This window comes from Mus caroli, chromosome 5, assembly GCF_900094665.2.
Source record: "Mus caroli chromosome 5, CAROLI_EIJ_v1.1, whole genome shotgun sequence".
In the NCBI taxonomy this organism is placed as follows: domain Eukaryota; kingdom Metazoa; phylum Chordata; class Mammalia; order Rodentia; family Muridae; genus Mus; species Mus caroli.
The window spans coordinates 20172797-20189687 of record NC_034574.1 but is presented as its reverse complement, the minus strand read 5'-3'; the positions used below and the strand labels follow the sequence as shown (position 1 = coordinate 20189687).

General features: G+C 40.8%; 1 protein-coding gene across 16 annotated transcripts in view; it reads left to right on the top strand.

Annotated features, from left to right (window-relative positions):
* Kmt2c (lysine methyltransferase 2C) overlaps positions 1-16891 on the top strand; it is a 234437-nt gene that overhangs the window by 207710 nt on the left and 9836 nt on the right. For 10 of the 16 annotated variants that reach the window (XM_029477435.1, XM_029477434.1, XM_029477427.1 and 7 more), the window contains 12 exons: positions 2104-2316; positions 2993-3157; positions 4476-4617; positions 4763-4910; positions 6829-7007; positions 7090-7226; positions 8512-8761; positions 9904-10043; positions 10577-10684; positions 12544-13660; positions 14476-14612; positions 16640-16782. In XM_029477435.1, the coding sequence (XP_029333295.1) occupies positions 2104-2316; positions 2993-3157; positions 4476-4617; positions 4763-4910; positions 6829-7007; positions 7090-7226; positions 8512-8761; positions 9904-10043; positions 10577-10684; positions 12544-13660; positions 14476-14612; positions 16640-16782 (2879 nt within the window). The remainder of the gene's footprint in view (positions 1-2103; positions 2317-2992; positions 3158-4475; positions 4618-4762; positions 4911-6828; positions 7008-7089; positions 7227-8511; positions 8762-9903; positions 10044-10576; positions 10685-12543; positions 13661-14475; positions 14613-16639; positions 16783-16891) is intronic. The other 6 variants (XM_029477441.1, XM_029477440.1, XM_029477428.1 and 3 more) reach the window with 5 other exon arrangements.

Genomic DNA, 16891 nt, shown 5'->3' with positions numbered 1-16891 from the left:
TTCTGAAATCTTGTAATGAGCTTCCTGAACTTGACCAGCCACAGATGTGTGGATGCCCACCTCTTAGTTGCTGGGGCTTGACTCATATAAAAACTACCATCAGCATGTCCATACTAAAATTTGTGTTATACAAGAATGTTTCGTGGCACAGGGAAGCAGGCAAGTGTGAAGTATAAAAAGCAGAAACTAAGATAATAGAATGAGCATGAGGTGTATGCTCTTGATCCTCGTGATTAAAACAACAGAAACCGTTTGAAGCTGTGCATGGTGGTACCTGCCTGTAATCTCAGCACTCAGGAACTTGAGGCAGGAAGATTGCTGCAGGTTCAAGGGCAGTCTGAGCTACAAATTAAAACTTTTACACAAACTAATAAACAAAAAATTCAAAATCTTTTGTGATCTTTTATACTTGTCTTTTGAAACATAGCTGAATTTACTTTGTAGAATAATTGTAAAAATTAGAGATACTGTCTGTAAAGGATCTAAAGTGGCTGAGTTATGCAAACTTAATATGCTTCCTGCTCAGTCTTTCGTAAGCCAATTACAAAAGTCGCATGTCTTTGAGGACATCAGCATCCATGTTCCCCGGGTGGTTTGAGAGCACACCAGATTTGTTTGTACTACTGTGTTCCTAAATCGGAATGCACTGTTCAGCGAGATTGCCCTGGTGACCCAGTGCTGTAGGCCTGCTGATAGAATCATCTGCTGAGCCTGTTAAGACAGACATTGCTGGTTCATTTGGTGTAGGCTGAACCAGGGAATCTGCATTTTAATCAGTCCCAGGAGCTGCTGTGTTGCTCTGATACTGCTCTTAGAGAATCGGGGATCTACCCAGGCAGAGGCAATATAAGCCTGCTTCACCTTCTGCCCTTCGTATGAGCTAAGAAGAAACAGTAGTAGTAATTACTAATAAATGAAGTCATATGAAATTTAAATTTGTTCATGAATTTTAAAAGTTGTATTGGACCATGGCCAACTCAGTTATAAAAATTATACAGCTGTTTTTGCAGTACTGTATCAGAGCCCATAGTTCACACAGACCACATGGTTCATAGGCTAAAATTATTACCCTGTTTTCCTTTATAATTTGCCACCCATGTGTTTTTTTATAACAATCAGAAAATCTAATTTTCAAAACACTCAAAAGTTAAATGGTTTCACTAAGTTTTTCAATTATACTTGTTCTTAGCAAACCATTGATAATTAGTTTTAGAAATAAGAAAGCATGAAAAATATTCCTGTGTTTTGATATTGGTACTTCTGGACTTAGATAAAACCTTTTTCAAGGCCTGTATTACTCTTACATCTTTGTGACCATGAAAGCAAAAGGAAAGGAAGGGACCTAGAGCAGAGATGGCTTAATGGTTAAGAGAATTAATGACTCTTGCAGAGGGCCTCTCGTGGTGGCTTATAACCATTTGTAGCTCCAGTTTGAGAGGAGTCAATGCTCTTTTCTGATTTTCACAGGCACCAGGCATGCATGTGGTGTCTATACATTGTATTCATATAGACAAGATATTCAAACACATTAAATAAAAAAATCATTTTTAAAAGCAAAGGAAAAATTTGCTATTATCTGTGTACATAGCCATTACATTTTTCATTCAAGCATAGATTTTGACACTAGTTTGAGGGGCTAGTATGACATCTTCGAGCTTTCTAGCTGCTGTTCTCTTACTTCTGGTGCATGAGCTTAAAATGTTCCTGGAACCTATGAATTAGCTCCACATCTCAGATTGCAGCAGTTCTTAGTTCCTATGGGGGAGGGGAAACAAATTGCCAAGAACATAGCTCAGAAGCTGCCCATTCATCTGGCATGGTGCTTCCCTGGTCTCAGCTTAGATGGTGAGGAGCTATACTTCATTCTTGCTTCTAGTTCTGCAATTTCCTAGGTTGCTGAGGCTAGTTATTTTTCATATTTTAATATACCTTAATGCAGAGGGAGTAGTTATTTTCAGAAAACAACTTCATTCTGTAACTTCCCCCCTTTAAATTGGGATGTCATGTTAGAAATATGAGTCACAAGTTAGAGCTGGTCTAGCATGAACTAAGAATCAAACATGTGGGAAGTTACTTACTTCTTAACCTTTCCAATTACATTAGCAAACTTTGGGGGCTCAAATGCAAGGTGGTTTTGGAGGTGGCAACAGCCAGTTGCCAAAAACAGATGGAGCAAGTGAAAACAAGAAACAGCGAAGCAAACGGACTCAAAGGACGGGGGAAAAAGCAGCACCTCGCTCAAAGAAAAGGAAGAAGGATGAAGAGGAAAAGCAGGCTATGTACTCCAGCTCTGACTCCTTCACCCACTTGAAACAGGTGAGCTGTCAGAACAGCCCTTGCCACTTCCAGGAGGGGAGAGAGCAAGTGTTGCCTTTTCAATCCTAGGAAATGGAGATTTTCACCTTATTACAATTAGTTTCTAACTAAAATAGGGAGAAAGGACAAGGAACCTAATAGACTCTGTTTGCTAGCAAACCCACAGTTTATCCTATTGGCATTTGAGATTTACATTGTAGTAGGTGGATTGGTAGGTGATGGTCAGTCGAGATTTACATATGTTCAGATGGAGCAGCCTCAACACCAGGAACCTTTGTATCCCCCTTTTCTTGTGACTCTGAACCTAAAGAAATGCAGCCATGGACTCTCACTTTAAACTCTCATAGCTCATTGCAAGCAAAAATGGAGAGGGACACACCTCCCCATCTCTGTTCCCATTGGTGGTGCCTGGCCTCCATTCTTACCCTGGTTCTTACTGAGCAAAAATAAAGAGCATGTTTTTCTTATGAGGCACATGATGGCATCTCTTTAACAGAGGGAATAAAACTTATTTGATGTATATTCCAGAGATTTCTGTAGTTTCCAGCATTTTAAATCTTGAGATTTTTAAGTCTTATTTTTCACAATCCTTATTTGACTTCAGGTCTTAGAAAGCCCAGAAACACTTCCATGTTTGTTAATCATGTACATTACTTTTAAATGTGTTTTTTAATAGCAGCTCTCTCTGCTCCCTCTAATGGAACCGATCATTGGAGTGAACTTTGCGCACTTTCTTCCTTATGGCAGTGGCCAATTTAATAGTGGGACTCGACTTCTAGGAACTTTTGGCAGTGCCGCCCTTGAAGGGGTCTCAGACTACTATTCTCAGTTGATCTACAAGGTATGTCTCTTTGCCAGGGTGCTGCCTTGCCTCAGATTGGAGAGCATCCCACAGCTGGGGAGTATGGCTTAGCTTTGCATCTAGTTTACATAAAGTCTCCAAGATACACTGAAACTTAGATTCAGCTAAAAGATTAAAAATATATCTGGTCAAGTATTTCTAACATGTATGCTTCAAATTTCCAAGAGATGAGAATGCAAATGGTAGAAAATATCCATTATATTCTTTCTATAGTAAAGGAAACACACTTTTCCTTGTAACCTTTGTTAACTCTTAAAATGAATTGAATTGACGGTACATAGTGGGACTGAAGGATAAGTATGGTTAACTTTTACCTTGGAAAATGAATTTTTAAAACTATAATATATTTCATTAAATAATTTAGGTGCTAATTGAAATTATGCACTAATTCTTAGGTTACCAAAATAGCATAAGTCAGTCAAGGTAATACTACTTTTTAAATATTTTTATGATAACATAAGATCACTTCACTTTGCATCTGTCCTATACAAAACAATTATTTTGAGAAATATGTGAGTGTCTGTTTTCCTGGTGGCTTTTGTTTTGTTCTTAAGATAATTGTCTCCAAGTTCCCTTTGCTGTTCTTACTGCCCTGTTCTTCAGCTAGCCTTCCTCAGTTCAGGCTGCTTGTCAGTGTTACTCTTGTGACCTCCCCTTGCACTACACTATTCTGTGTAGTTACTACAGGTGATGCCAGCAGTCCTTGGGGAGACCAAGCCATAAATGACAAACAGTGGCATATGTAAGGCTGAGAGAGAGAGAGAATTGAAAGTGAACTGTATTTGTTAGTATATTTGATACCTTTACCCTAATTTTTTTTTCTCTTTTTGCTTCTTTTAGAGATCTTGGACAGTCCAGGTTCTCATATCTGAGATGTAAATTAGGTTAAAGACAAATGCTGTATTTTCATATTTTAATAAAAATAGAAAAAAGGAACGTTTAACTACCTTTTGCAACTTAGTCAATTTTAAAATTGCTTTTTATTGGTTATTTTAATGATGAAACTTGAGAACAATTATACAAAATTAAGTATAACAAAACTTGGGTTCTTCATTTCAAAGCTGAATGCTCAAGCTGGGCTACGTAGGCAGGCAGTGGGTACCAACACTGCATTTGGCAGCCTCGTGGCCCCGTGTGTATAGTTCTGTTCTTGTGCATTTGGAACTGGAGATGCCTCTAGATTATGTTTCTTGTAGCCTTGCTTCCTTGTGCTAAAAATTCTCAGAATTAGGTTTTAGCAAGGTCAATGCATATTTGCTCAGTAGCATATAATTTAAAATTTTTTGGTCTCCTGCAGCAGAATAATTTAAGTAATCCTCCAACACCCCCTGCCTCTCTTCCTCCTACACCACCTCCTATGGCTTGCCAGAAGATGGCAAATGGTTTTGCAACGACTGAAGAACTTGCTGGAAAAGCTGGCGTGTTGGTGAGCCATGAAGGTATGACAATAGCATCCAAATCTTACAGCTCTGAAGTGTCTACCTTTGAAAGCTATGTGTTTACTGAAGTCTCTGCAGAACTGAACTGTTCCATCTGTATCTACTCTGTTCTACATACTTTGATTCTATTTGTTTGCTTTTGCAGTTGCCAGAGTTTTAGGACCGAAGCCATTTCAGCTGCCTTTCAGACCTCAGGATGACTTGCTGGCTCGAGCTATTGCTCAAGGCCCGAAGACAGTGGATGTTCCTGCCTCACTTCCAACACCGCCTCATAATAATCATGAAGAATTAAGGTAGAAACCACTTTTTAAATGTGCGCATGCATGTGTGTTGCCTGCATATGTATCTGAGCACCACATACATACCTGGTGTCCACAGAAGCCTATACTATAGAACATTGGATTTCTGGAACTGATCTTCCATCCTGTGCACTGGGAATTGAACCTTGGTCCTCTGCAAGAGCAGCCAGTGCTTTCAACCACTAAACCGTTTCTCCCAGCATCAGAAGCTACTTTTTACAAATTGGTTGCTTTTTTTGTTTTGGTTTGTTTTGGGTTTTCTTTTTTTTTCATTTTATTTTTTTATTAGATATTTTCTTAATTTATATTTCAAATGTTATCCCCTTTCCTAGTTTCCTCTCCAAAAATCCCCTATCCCCTCCCGCTGCTCCCCAACCCACCCACTTCTGATTCCTGTCCCTATACTGGGACATAGAACCTTCACAGGACCAAGGGCCTCTCCTCCCATTGATGACTGACTGGGCCATCCTACTACATATGCAGCTAGAGCCACAAGTCCCACCATGTGTTTTCTTTGATTGGTGGTTTTGTCCCAGGGAGCTCTGGAGGTTGCTTCTTTTAAAAATGTGCTTAGAATTTGGCAATAGTATTTAAAGGCATTTAAGGTATAAAGTGCTCTTGAACATTAACTGTCCAATGCATTGTTACTATTGAAGTGAAATTAGTTTGTGAATTTTTAAAGCCTTATATAATTTAAGCAGTATATACACCATAGTAATCAAATAGACATTAATGGTTATGGGAAAACGTCTACATAAGATATTTCAGAGGTTTTATTTTCTAAACTCTTTGTGTGGTTTCTTGGATTTATTGATACTTACAGACATTGAAAATGAGAGATCAGCCATCATAGATACCAGAGGTATCATGGACAAGAATAGCTCTAAGCTACAGGAAGCTCATCGCTGATTTCTATTAGTTCTTTGCCCCCAAGAATCTTACTGGGAGAATCAGCTTCCCTTAGTAGATAAATTTGCTATCCAACTACTTAATAGTATGTATGAGCTTCTTTAGAATTTTATTCCTTTGTGGAAAGTATGGTAACTCCCTCTGTTCTGAGATGTCCATTTAATCTAAGTCTCTTAATTTATTAATGAGGAAACTTGTCACTGTACACAGCAGCAACAGGATAGATGTTTCTGTAACTACATGGAAGTTCACTTGGGGTTTGGAAGATAGGGTCTTCTTTCTTTCTTACCTTACAGTTAAGAATTCCTAGCTGTGTCAATAGAATGAAGCTCTTTCCAGCTTGTGAGTGCGCATATCGTGATCTAGCACAGGTGTCTGTTTAATCCCTGGACTTTACATGACTGCCTAGCAACTTTTTCCAGGTTTCCTTCAATGTGAGCGGGAGAAACGGAAGATAGAAGGTCCACAGCCATGTTCCGCAACTGTAGCTTGAGGTCTCACCATCTCTCTGGTGAACTAGAGCCTTGACTGAAACAATGGGGGTCTGTTCCCTTCTTTGTTTTTCACTGCTTATTAGTTAAGAGAATTAAGTGCCAACACCACCACCGTTGCTGTGTTTTCTCTCATCTTGCCACTATACACAGCTGCGACAGAATAGATGTATCTGTGGCTCCATGGAGGCTGACTTGAATATAAACTTGACCGTTCAGCACAGCCTCCCTCTTCATCTCAAAGATGTCAGTTTCTCATCCTATGGCGTAGTCTTGAGTATTTCCCTCTCAGAGGCCTTTACATTTCAATCTACAGCTCTTTCAAAAGAATAACCATTTGTACTGTTTTATAGATAAACCCATTTACTATGTTTTCATAGCAGCATAATAACTGATCCATTTGCTGTTTTATTGTTGCTGTTGTCGAGAGGACTTTGCTGTGGTACCATGTGTGGGGCTGGTGAGAAGTCCCAGTGGAATTGTGCATTGTGATGCATGTGCTCCTCTTTCAGGATACAGGACCACTATGGTGACCGGGACACTCCCGATAGTTTCGTCCCCTCATCTTCTCCTGAGAGTGTGGTTGGTGTGGAGGTGAACAAGTACCCAGATCTGTCACTGGTGAAAGAGGAGCCTCCAGAACCTGTGCCGTCCCCCATCATCCCCATTCTTCCCAGCATATCCGGGAAAAGTACGTTTGGCTTAGTCTAACAAGTTACTATTGTAAATATTTTGACTTTGAAAGCTCTGAATATTCTTTTCTCCCCTTTTAGATTCAGAATCAAGAAGAAATGACATCAAAACTGAGCCAGGCACTTTATTTTTTACTTCACCTTTTGGTTCATCCCCAAATGGTCCCAGATCGGGTCTTATATCTGTAGCGATCACTCTACATCCTACAGCTGCTGAGGTAAAGGACGGCATCATTTACCCTGTGCACTGTGTGCCGTTGTTAAACTTCTGTCAGTAATTTACAAGGAAACATTTCAGGGAGCAGAACAGAGGAGAAGGGAAGGGAGTTGCTCCAGACATCCAGGTTGTTCTTGAGTACTATTCAGTATGAGGGTTATTTGGATCTCAGCGAAGCAAAAACTGGAGCTGAGAGTTCATGTGCTCTTGTAAAAGGATGTGTGCTTTGGAGAATTCTAGAAAAAAAAAGCATTTCCACAACTGTCCATGTTATAAAAGTTAACCATTGCTCTTGCTATCTTGTTCCACTCTTGCAACCTTCCTGCAAGAGAGTGGAGACCTTCCTGTTGTCCCCACTCTCTACCCATTCCCTTCCCCCTTCTCTCTCCACTTGCTCATGGCTGGCCTCTCCTCCCTCCCTTCCCTTCCCCCCCTGCCTTTCTCTGCCTCTACTAACCTCTCAACTCCTCTCCCCATGCCCTTAATAAACACTAGTTTACACTCATAAAAAAATAAAAATAAAAGTTAACCATTAGAAAACCATAGTCAAGCTGGGCAGTTGTGGCGCACGCCTTTACTCCCAGCACTTGAGAGGCAGAGACAGATTTCCAAGTTCGAGGCCAGCCTGGTCTATAGAGTGAGTTCCAGGACAGCTAGGGCTACACAGAAAAACCGTGTCTTGAAACAAAAAACAAAACAAAAGCGAGAGAGTGAGAGAAAACCATAGTCAATAATAGAGTCTACAAAAGCAATAAAAATTTTCTCCAGGCATCTTATGCCAACAGCACTAATGATCTATCAAAGATTTATTTGTTTTAAAAACTCCCAAGTTTTATAAAGATATTTTATTGGCGATCAAACTTACAGTTTAATATTAATATATATATATATATATATATATATATATATATATATATATATATACACACATATACATACAATCTTTTAGTTGTCAGCAGATAGAGCCTTAGCTGCACTGTTGAAGACAGTGTTGGCCTTTTAGCCGGAGCTAGGCCTACTCATTTCCTGTGATCATAGCTTTAGGCCTACAGATACTGAGTTAGCTAGAATAGCTCGTTACTGTGTATGGATCCCAGTGCCAGTTGGAACTCTGAAGACTTCTATTTATGAAGGCTTTGTATATTAGTTCATGAAAATAAATTTATTGAAGTTTATATAGAAGTATTTGGGTTCTTTTGTACTGTGTTGTATCATGAAGATAGCATTATCCTAAGTGATGCACTCTTCTTCTAGGTGAGTAACATGGTATTTACTTTTTGTTTTAGAACATCAGCAGCGTTGTTGCTGCATTTTCTGACCTTCTTCACGTGAGAATTCCTAACAGCTATGAGGTTAGTAATGCTCCAGATGCTCCACCCATGGGTTTGGTCAGTAGCCACAGAGTAAACCCAGGTTTGGAGTATCGGCAGCATTTGCTTCTTCGTGGGCCTCCACCAGGATCTGCAAATCCTCCCAGATTAGCAACCTCTTACCGGTTGAAGCAGCCTAATGTACCATTTCCTCCAGCAAGCAATGGTGAGCTTTTTGTTAATCCCAAATCCATTCTTTGTTAAAAAGTTAAGCCTGCTCATTTTAAAATTTTGATTTACTTTTTAACAATGTGTTGGTGTGTAGTCTTTGCTAAGTTGACTTGCTCTGGCTGTTGTTTTCTGTGGTGTGATGTGCATTTCTATGCTCTGGCCTATGGCAACAAGACTGAGTCTAACTCTCTATTCAAGCTGTTCAGCTTGCAGACCCCTGAGCCACTTGCCCCAGCTAGCCTTCTCCATGTGGTGCAGATGAAGCCATAGATAGTGCATTGTTGTTCTGTTCTGCTTAGCTGCTATTGCTATCACTACCTCCGCTTGCCTTTGCACATCCTCTGTAGGGCGTATTTCTTCCCACAGGAATGCCTGGGTCCCCATTCTGAGAATCAGCACATCTTCCTTATGCCTGCCATGAAGTTGCTTTCCTTCTGCTCACTGGCATCTTATGTGCCAGCCTTGTACCTCACCACCTCCTCATTCCCGGATTCTTTGCCATATTTTTGTCTTCCCTAAGCTTATACTAGAATCTGGCTGTTTCTCATCTTTGAACTCTTTTTGAGAGTTACCTATATTAAAGTTTTTTTCCTATATTAAAGACTTTGTAATCTTACCTGTTGGCTGCCTCTTTCTTGTTTCTCCTGCCATTTTCTGCCTTGACCTCCACCCCTCTACCCCAGGAGATTCTGTCAGTGTAGACTTGCTCTTCTGAGCCCTTGGGCCTTGTTCACAGTATACCTTGGCTTTCACTTCTCTCTGATGCTGTAAATCACATAAGTTTTTTGTACTCATTGCTCTTTATTTCCCATAGAACTTGCAGTATCAGCTTATCTGTCAGGAAGTGGATCTGTGTCTCTTGATGCACTGTACATATTTGAGGATCTTGGTGCTTTGCTTTTGTTTGATTCTTTAGTGCTAGCCTCCTTTTTCAGCTGTTTGGGAGTGGGCGTTTTCCTTTATTTGAACTTCATTGTCAAATATTAGATTCCCTGCCACTAGAGCTTAGAAAATTTTTATTAAGGCAAAATATAAAGTAAGTAATCCATGTTGTAATCGTTGCATAGTTTCATTTTCTACTGTGTGCTACCTGTATCTTTGGTCAGTTTTAATTGCTAACAAAAGTCCACTCCTTAGGTCTTTCTGGGTATAAAGACTCTAGTCATGGTCCAGCAGAAGGTGCATCGCTCCGCCCACAGTGGTGCTGCCACTGCAAGGTGGTTATTCTTGGAAGTGGTGTGCGGAAGTCATGCAAGGATCTGACCTTTGTGAACAAGGTACTTTACTATTCTTCCCATGACCTCATCCTACTTCTGTTTTTGCCAGTGACTCCTGCATCAAGACAAAGTGCTTCATGGAACATGGTAGACAAGCATGTAGTAGATGGGCTCAGCTTCAAACCAAACAGCTATAGCAGACTACTAAATTGTTCATTTTTAGAATACAGTAAGATATGGACAGTGTAGTTTCTGGGGTTTTTTTGTTTTTGTTTTTGTTTTTTCCCCTTCTAAACCGTTTGTGTCTCTATTTAGCCCTGGCTGTCCTAGGCCAGGCTAGCCTTCAACTCACAGAGATCTACCTTCCTTTGCCTCCACAGTGCCGGGATTAAAGCCCTGCACCACCATGCCCAGCTTTACATCAGTTTCTAGGTAGAAAATTATCATAGGGTGAATATTGGGACAGTGTCATCACAGTTGGAAGATATAGAGCACTCACTTTTGAATGTCATCTAAGATTAGCAGTCCACAGGGTACTATTTTAATTAGCTTATATCTTACTGAGGTCCCACACATTTCCCTTTGCTTTTCAGGGTTCCCGAGAGAACACCAAAAGGATGGAAAAGGATATTGTCTTTTGTAGTAATAACTGCTTTATTCTTTATTCATCAGCTGCACAAGCAAAAAACTCAGACAACAAGGTAAAGTAACCAAAGTATAAACCAAGGGATTTCTGCCTTGGGGGTACAGTCCCCTCCTCAAGAGTTCTATAGGGAAACACTAGTAAGATGGTGCTTGAATTGACAGACAAGCCTGATAGAGCCTTCAGCTATATTTTTCCCTACTAAATACCCTATTTGACAAAAAGTAGAAAGTTTCTAACTGCATTTTAACACGCATTTATTTATTTAGTGGCATTGAGGGTTGAATGTAGGACCCAATACATGCTAGCCAACTACTTTACTTACCACTAAGTAATATCCTATGCCTCTTTTAGTGTTTACTATTGAGGTCTCACTGAGCTGCCTTTCACTCATAATCCTTCTGCCTTAATCTGGCTTGACACCCCACTACCACTACATGCATGCATACGTGCATGCACGCACACACACACAGGAATGTCTGTGTATCTATCTTGTTTTTATTTTGAGAAAATAAAAAAAAAATTTAAAGTCTCAGATTTCAGAGTGCTAGGATTTCAACTTTATGCTGTTACATATAGATTAATTTTTTTTTTAGGTTTAATTTTATTTACACTTATATATGTGTAGTATGTGTATGTCTTGTGTACGGGTACCTCTTGAGGGCAGAAGAGGGCATTGGATCCCTTGGAGCTGAAGTAACAACTAGTTATAAGCCACTACATGAGTGCTGGGAACCTGGAAGAGCAGCAAGTACTCTTAACTGCTGAGCCATCTCTCCAGCCCCTAGCTCAACTACATTTTAAGAATGTAAAATTAAATAGAGAATTGGTATTCGGATCTTACATTATACTAATTACGAACAACTCATTAAATATTAATATTTTTGTTTTATTGGTCAGTTGGGAAGGTTTATAAAAAAGAAAATTCTGTGTGTTCTTTAATTGTAAGAGAAATGATTGTGTGCATGTCCAGCTTTCTGTGGAATTGCGTGCAGATTGTGTTAGTATGTCTGACAATGGAGTTGTTCAAATGATGCATTTTTAATGATGTATTTTGAAGGAAAAATGTTCCTGTAAAGCTGCCAGTTGTCACTCACTGCTTCAATGTGATTTCATTAATATGCCTTTCACAAAATAGTACTCACCAAACAAAACACTTACAACGTGTATTAGTCCCTGGTATAGTAAAATTCAAATTGACAAACAAATTTAGGTTTTTAATTAAAATTTATTCTTAGAGAGTGGGAATGGGTTTTCCTCATGTAGTTTCTTAAAATAGTGCATGGGGTGGCCCACTCTGGATTTAATCCTGAGCCACCTTTCAGGATGAGCATTTGAGCAGAGACATGACAGTCTATCCCAAAGCTGAGAGGTGCTGGTACTGTTCTCCTGGCCCAACTCCTTGAGTACCTGGTCGTAGCTGAGAGGCTCCGAGTGTTCAGGTGACTCGCTTGCTGACAGGGCACTCCTTTCTTCTCTGTTTCTCATGGCAATTGATAAAGCCCAAGACTAACATTCACAATGTAGAGACGAACCCCTGTGTGGGTGATGCTGCTGTGTTCTGTTGTATATTATCTGTTGTACAATTGAATACATTGATCTGTTATACAAATTGAAATAAATCTCCTGAAATCATTGATTGGGGAAGGGGCGGTCTCCCAAGAAAGTTTAAGAGAATAGTCTCCAGATTGTGACTGTGTATAAGAGAGGCACAGGGCCTTGCCCTTTACCTTTATCAGCTTCTGTTACTGCTAAATAACCATTCTCAGTGTTCAAGGTCAACTTGCTATGCCTAAACATTTACTCATCTGTGCCTGCCCCTTAAGTCATAGACCATTAAACTTCTCTCCATCAGTAGACTTGCTTTACTGGCACATGAATCCTTCCCTTTTCTCATGGTTTCTTTTTGCTGCCCAGGAATCCCTTCCGTCACTGCCACAGTCCCCTATGAAGGAGCCTTCCAAAGCATTTCACCAGTATAGCAACAACATCTCCACTTTGGATGTACACTGTCTCCCTCAGTTCCAGGAAAAGGTTTCCCCTCCTGCATCACCTCCCATATCCTTCCCTCCAGCCTTTGAAGCAGCCAAAGTAGAGTCCAAGCCTGATGAGCTTAAGGTAACGGTCAAGTTAAAGCCTCGGCTGAGGACTGTTCCTGTTGGGCTTGAAGACTGTAGACCACTGAATAAAAAGTGGAGAGGAATGAAGTGGAAGAAATGGAGCATTCATATTGTCATCCCCAAGGGGACCTTTAAGCCACCTTGTGAGGATGAAATAGATGAGTTTCTAAAGAAATTGGGCACTTGTCTTAAACCTGACCCTGTGCCCAAAGACTGTCGGAAGTGCTGCTTTTGTCACGAGGAAGGGGACGGGCTGACAGATGGGCCAGCACGGCTGCTCAACTTGGACCTAGACCTCTGGGTCCACCTGAACTGTGCTCTGTGGTCCACAGAGGTTTATGAAACACAGGCTGGTGCCTTAATAAATGTGGAGCTAGCGCTGAGGAGAGGACTACAAATGAAGTGTGTCTTCTGTCATAAGACAGGTGCCACCAGTGGATGTCATAGATTCCGATGTACCAACATTTATCATTTTACTTGCGCCACTAAAGCACAATGCATGTTTTTTAAGGACAAAACAATGCTTTGCCCCATGCACAAACCAAAGGGAATCCACGAGCAACAGTTAAGTTACTTTGCAGTCTTCAGGAGGGTCTATGTGCAACGAGATGAGGTGCGGCAGATCGCTAGTATCGTGCAGCGGGGAGAGCGGGACCATACCTTTCGTGTTGGGAGCCTCATCTTCCACACCATTGGTCAGCTGCTTCCACAACAGATGCAAGCATTCCACTCTCCGAAAGCACTCTTCCCAGTGGGCTATGAAGCCAGCCGGTTATACTGGAGCACCCGCTATGCCAACCGACGCTGCCGGTACCTGTGCTCCATTGAGGAGAAAGATGGGCGGCCTGTGTTTGTCATCAGGATTGTAGAGCAAGGCCATGAGGACCTGGTCTTAAGTGATTCATCACCTAAAGGTAGGATCACTTGTGTGCTGTTGTCAGGCCAGTGGGTGATGTTCCATGTCAGTGTCTCTGTTTTGTATGTGATGGTTTCATGAAGAACCTTTACTTGTCAGTGCAAATCTTAAACCTCTTTGTGTTAGTACACCTTATTGGATGCTGTGTTAGTGCACCTGTCTGCTCTGCAGATTCTATAGTCTTGAGGAAGAGAGGTGATAGACCTTGGAACCCCTCTCAAGGTCAGAAGCAGAAAGCAGGGACCAAATCCAAAGCATTGTCATGATTTTGTCCTATCTCAGCTTGGATTTAAAGCTGGGAATTACAAACTTCATTTTGTACTACTGGGCATTTTTATTTTCATGTTTACTGATGTAGAAAGTACTAAAGAGCTGCTTTTTAAATGTTTTCATAGTTTTAAAAAACATATGGAGCAGTCCAAAGATATTTCCAAAGAAACTACCCAGTCTGTGTTTTAATTCTCATCTGGGGGAATGCCTATCTGTAGCCATTGCTAATTGAAATATTCCTTTCTAATAGTATATTTTCTTTTGTTCCATATCCAATTAAATTCACTAATTTCTTTCATGTTTACTGTTTGATGTCCTTATGGTGGCATTATTTTCCCCCAGATATCATCAAGTCTTTGAAATAAGTTGCTGCCATTTGACAAACGTGTTTGTTACATTGCTGCCCAGATTTTATTTAAAAGCTAGTAGGTCTTTGTGAGTGGGTCTTCTTTATCCTCTCTTGGTTTTGTACTGTGCCCGGTCCTTCTTTTTGTTTAGTTAAAAGGAAATTTATCATAAAAATTATTTTTTGTTCATATGTAGATGTTTGGGATAAAATTTTGGAGCCTGTGGCTTGTGTGAGAAAACAATCTGAAATGCTGCAGCTTTTCCCTGCGTATTTGAAAGGAGAAGACCTGTTTGGCCTGACTGTCTCTGCAGTAGCACGGATAGCTGAATCAGTAAGTGTCCCGGTCATAGTCTAACATGGGCTTGTTTTCTTTCTTTTTTTTTTTTTCTTTTTTAATTTTTAATATTTTTTATTACATATTTTCCTCAATTACATTTCCAATGCTATCCCAAAAGTCCCCCATAGCGCCCCCCACTTCCCTACCCACCCATTCCCATTCTTTTGGCCCTGGCATTCCCCTATATTGGGGCATATAAAGTTTGCAAGTCCAATGGGCCTCTCTTTCCATTGATGGCCGACTAGGCCATCTTTCGATACATATGCAGCTAGAGACAAGAGCTCCGGGGTACTGGTTAGTTCATCATGTTGTTCCAACAATAGGGTTGCAGATCCCTTTAGCTCCTTGGGTACTTTCTCTAGCTTCTCCATTGGGAGCCCTGTGATACATCCAATAGCTGACTGTGAACATCCACCCCTGTGTTTGCTAGGCCCCTGCATAGTCTCACAAGAGACAGCTATATTTGGGTCCTTTCAGCAAAATCTTGCTAGTGTATGCAATGGTGTCCGCGTTTAGAAGCTGATTATGGGATGGATCCCTGGATACGGCAGTCTCTAGATGGTCCATCCTTTCATCACAGCTCCAAACTTTGTCTCTGTAACTCCTTCCATGGGTGTTTTGTTCCCAATTCTAAGAAGGGGCACAGTGTCCACATTTTGGTCGGATCCAGCAATACCTCTCCTGGGCATATATCCAGAAGATGTNCCAACCGGTAAGAAGGACACATGCTCCACTATGTTCATAGCAGCCCTATTTATGGGCTTGTTTTCTAATCCAGCATGCTCACAGTGCTACTACAGAAACCTTCCTACTTTTCAGGACATGGAACTTGAGTGTGGGTGATCAGTTGGCAAGCTTAGTATCAAGTTTCTCAGAGGACAGCTAGTGTCATCTGTCCTGTTTAATCATGTGTCTGAGGAGACACCCCTGACCTGCTGAAGTCCTGGTTTTTTGCAGATTATTTTTCCCCTTTTCTTAACTTTTCTTGATTTTCTCTTGCCCTTGTCCTAGGAGTGGGTGGTCCCACTGCAGCAGTACTGACTAGTATCTTCTCTGAGTGTAGGTGCATTTGTCAAGTGGAACAATAAAGAAATGTATTCACTAGAACTATGTTCTAGAGCCAGACCTGGAGATGAAGGCCTATAATCTCAGACACTTAGGGGGTGGAAGTAGGTATCTAAGTAGAAGATCAATTTGGACAATTTTTTAAAAATTTTTAAAAAGTAAGAAGAGTGTTAAGGCTCTAGTTCAGTGGTACAGTGCTGGCCTTGAAAGCTTGACGGCTAGGTGGGATGGATTCTTCAAGCTACAAAAAGAAAAGAAGACCAAGCTGGTGAGGTGGCTCAGCATGTAAAGGCACTACCACTAAGCCTGGCAGCCTAATAAGTCCAGTATGGTGGACGTAAAGAGCCAGCTCCCACGGCTCATCCTCTAGTCTCCAAAGGCTCACACAGCACTCATGTATACACTGGCACAATCGCCCTTTCTCTACACAAACACATGCAGGAGTAAATGGAAAAATAATTTAAAAAATAAATATAAAGGAAACTTTGAACATCTCAGTTACTTTCAAGTAGACCTTAATTTACCACCAAAACTGCTGGAACAGTGAGTGACAGCTTTGTGTCATGATCACATTGGACAGAAGGGAGAAGAGATCCAGAAACTAAACCACTGAGATGACCTCCAGCTGCTCTGAGTTCTAAACATCCAGACAGTCATTAATTACATTGTGACCACTGCTTCTTGTCTGTAAAGTGAAACATCAGATCTGTCACATGCAGGAAGGCTTAATGCACGAAGTTAATCTCCTCAAGAAAAAGTGGCCTGGGCTTACCAAGTATTGTTTTGAAATTGGATTTATACATTATTCAAATAGTTACGATTGTAGCCTCATTATTAAATAGGTCACTGACTGGGGGAAAGAAAATATCTAAATTGTTTTCACCCTCGGCCTGGCTGAAAATTATATCCTTGGCCAGATGAGTTACCATTTTTGTGTCTTTTTCTTCTTTCTTTAGCTTCCTGGGGTTGAGGCATGTGAAAATTACACCTTCCGATATGGCCGTAATCCTCTCATGGAGCTTCCCCTTGCCGTGAACCCCACAGGTTGTGCCCGTTCTGAACCTAAAATGAGCGCCCATGTCAAGAGGTTTGTGTTAAGGTATCTTGTTTCATCTTCACATAGTACAGCCCAGGGTTTCTAGGCACCTTAGTGGGGTTTGTGCTTGATTTGTCTGCTGCTTACAAACCCTGCTGTCTCTGGCTGTGTA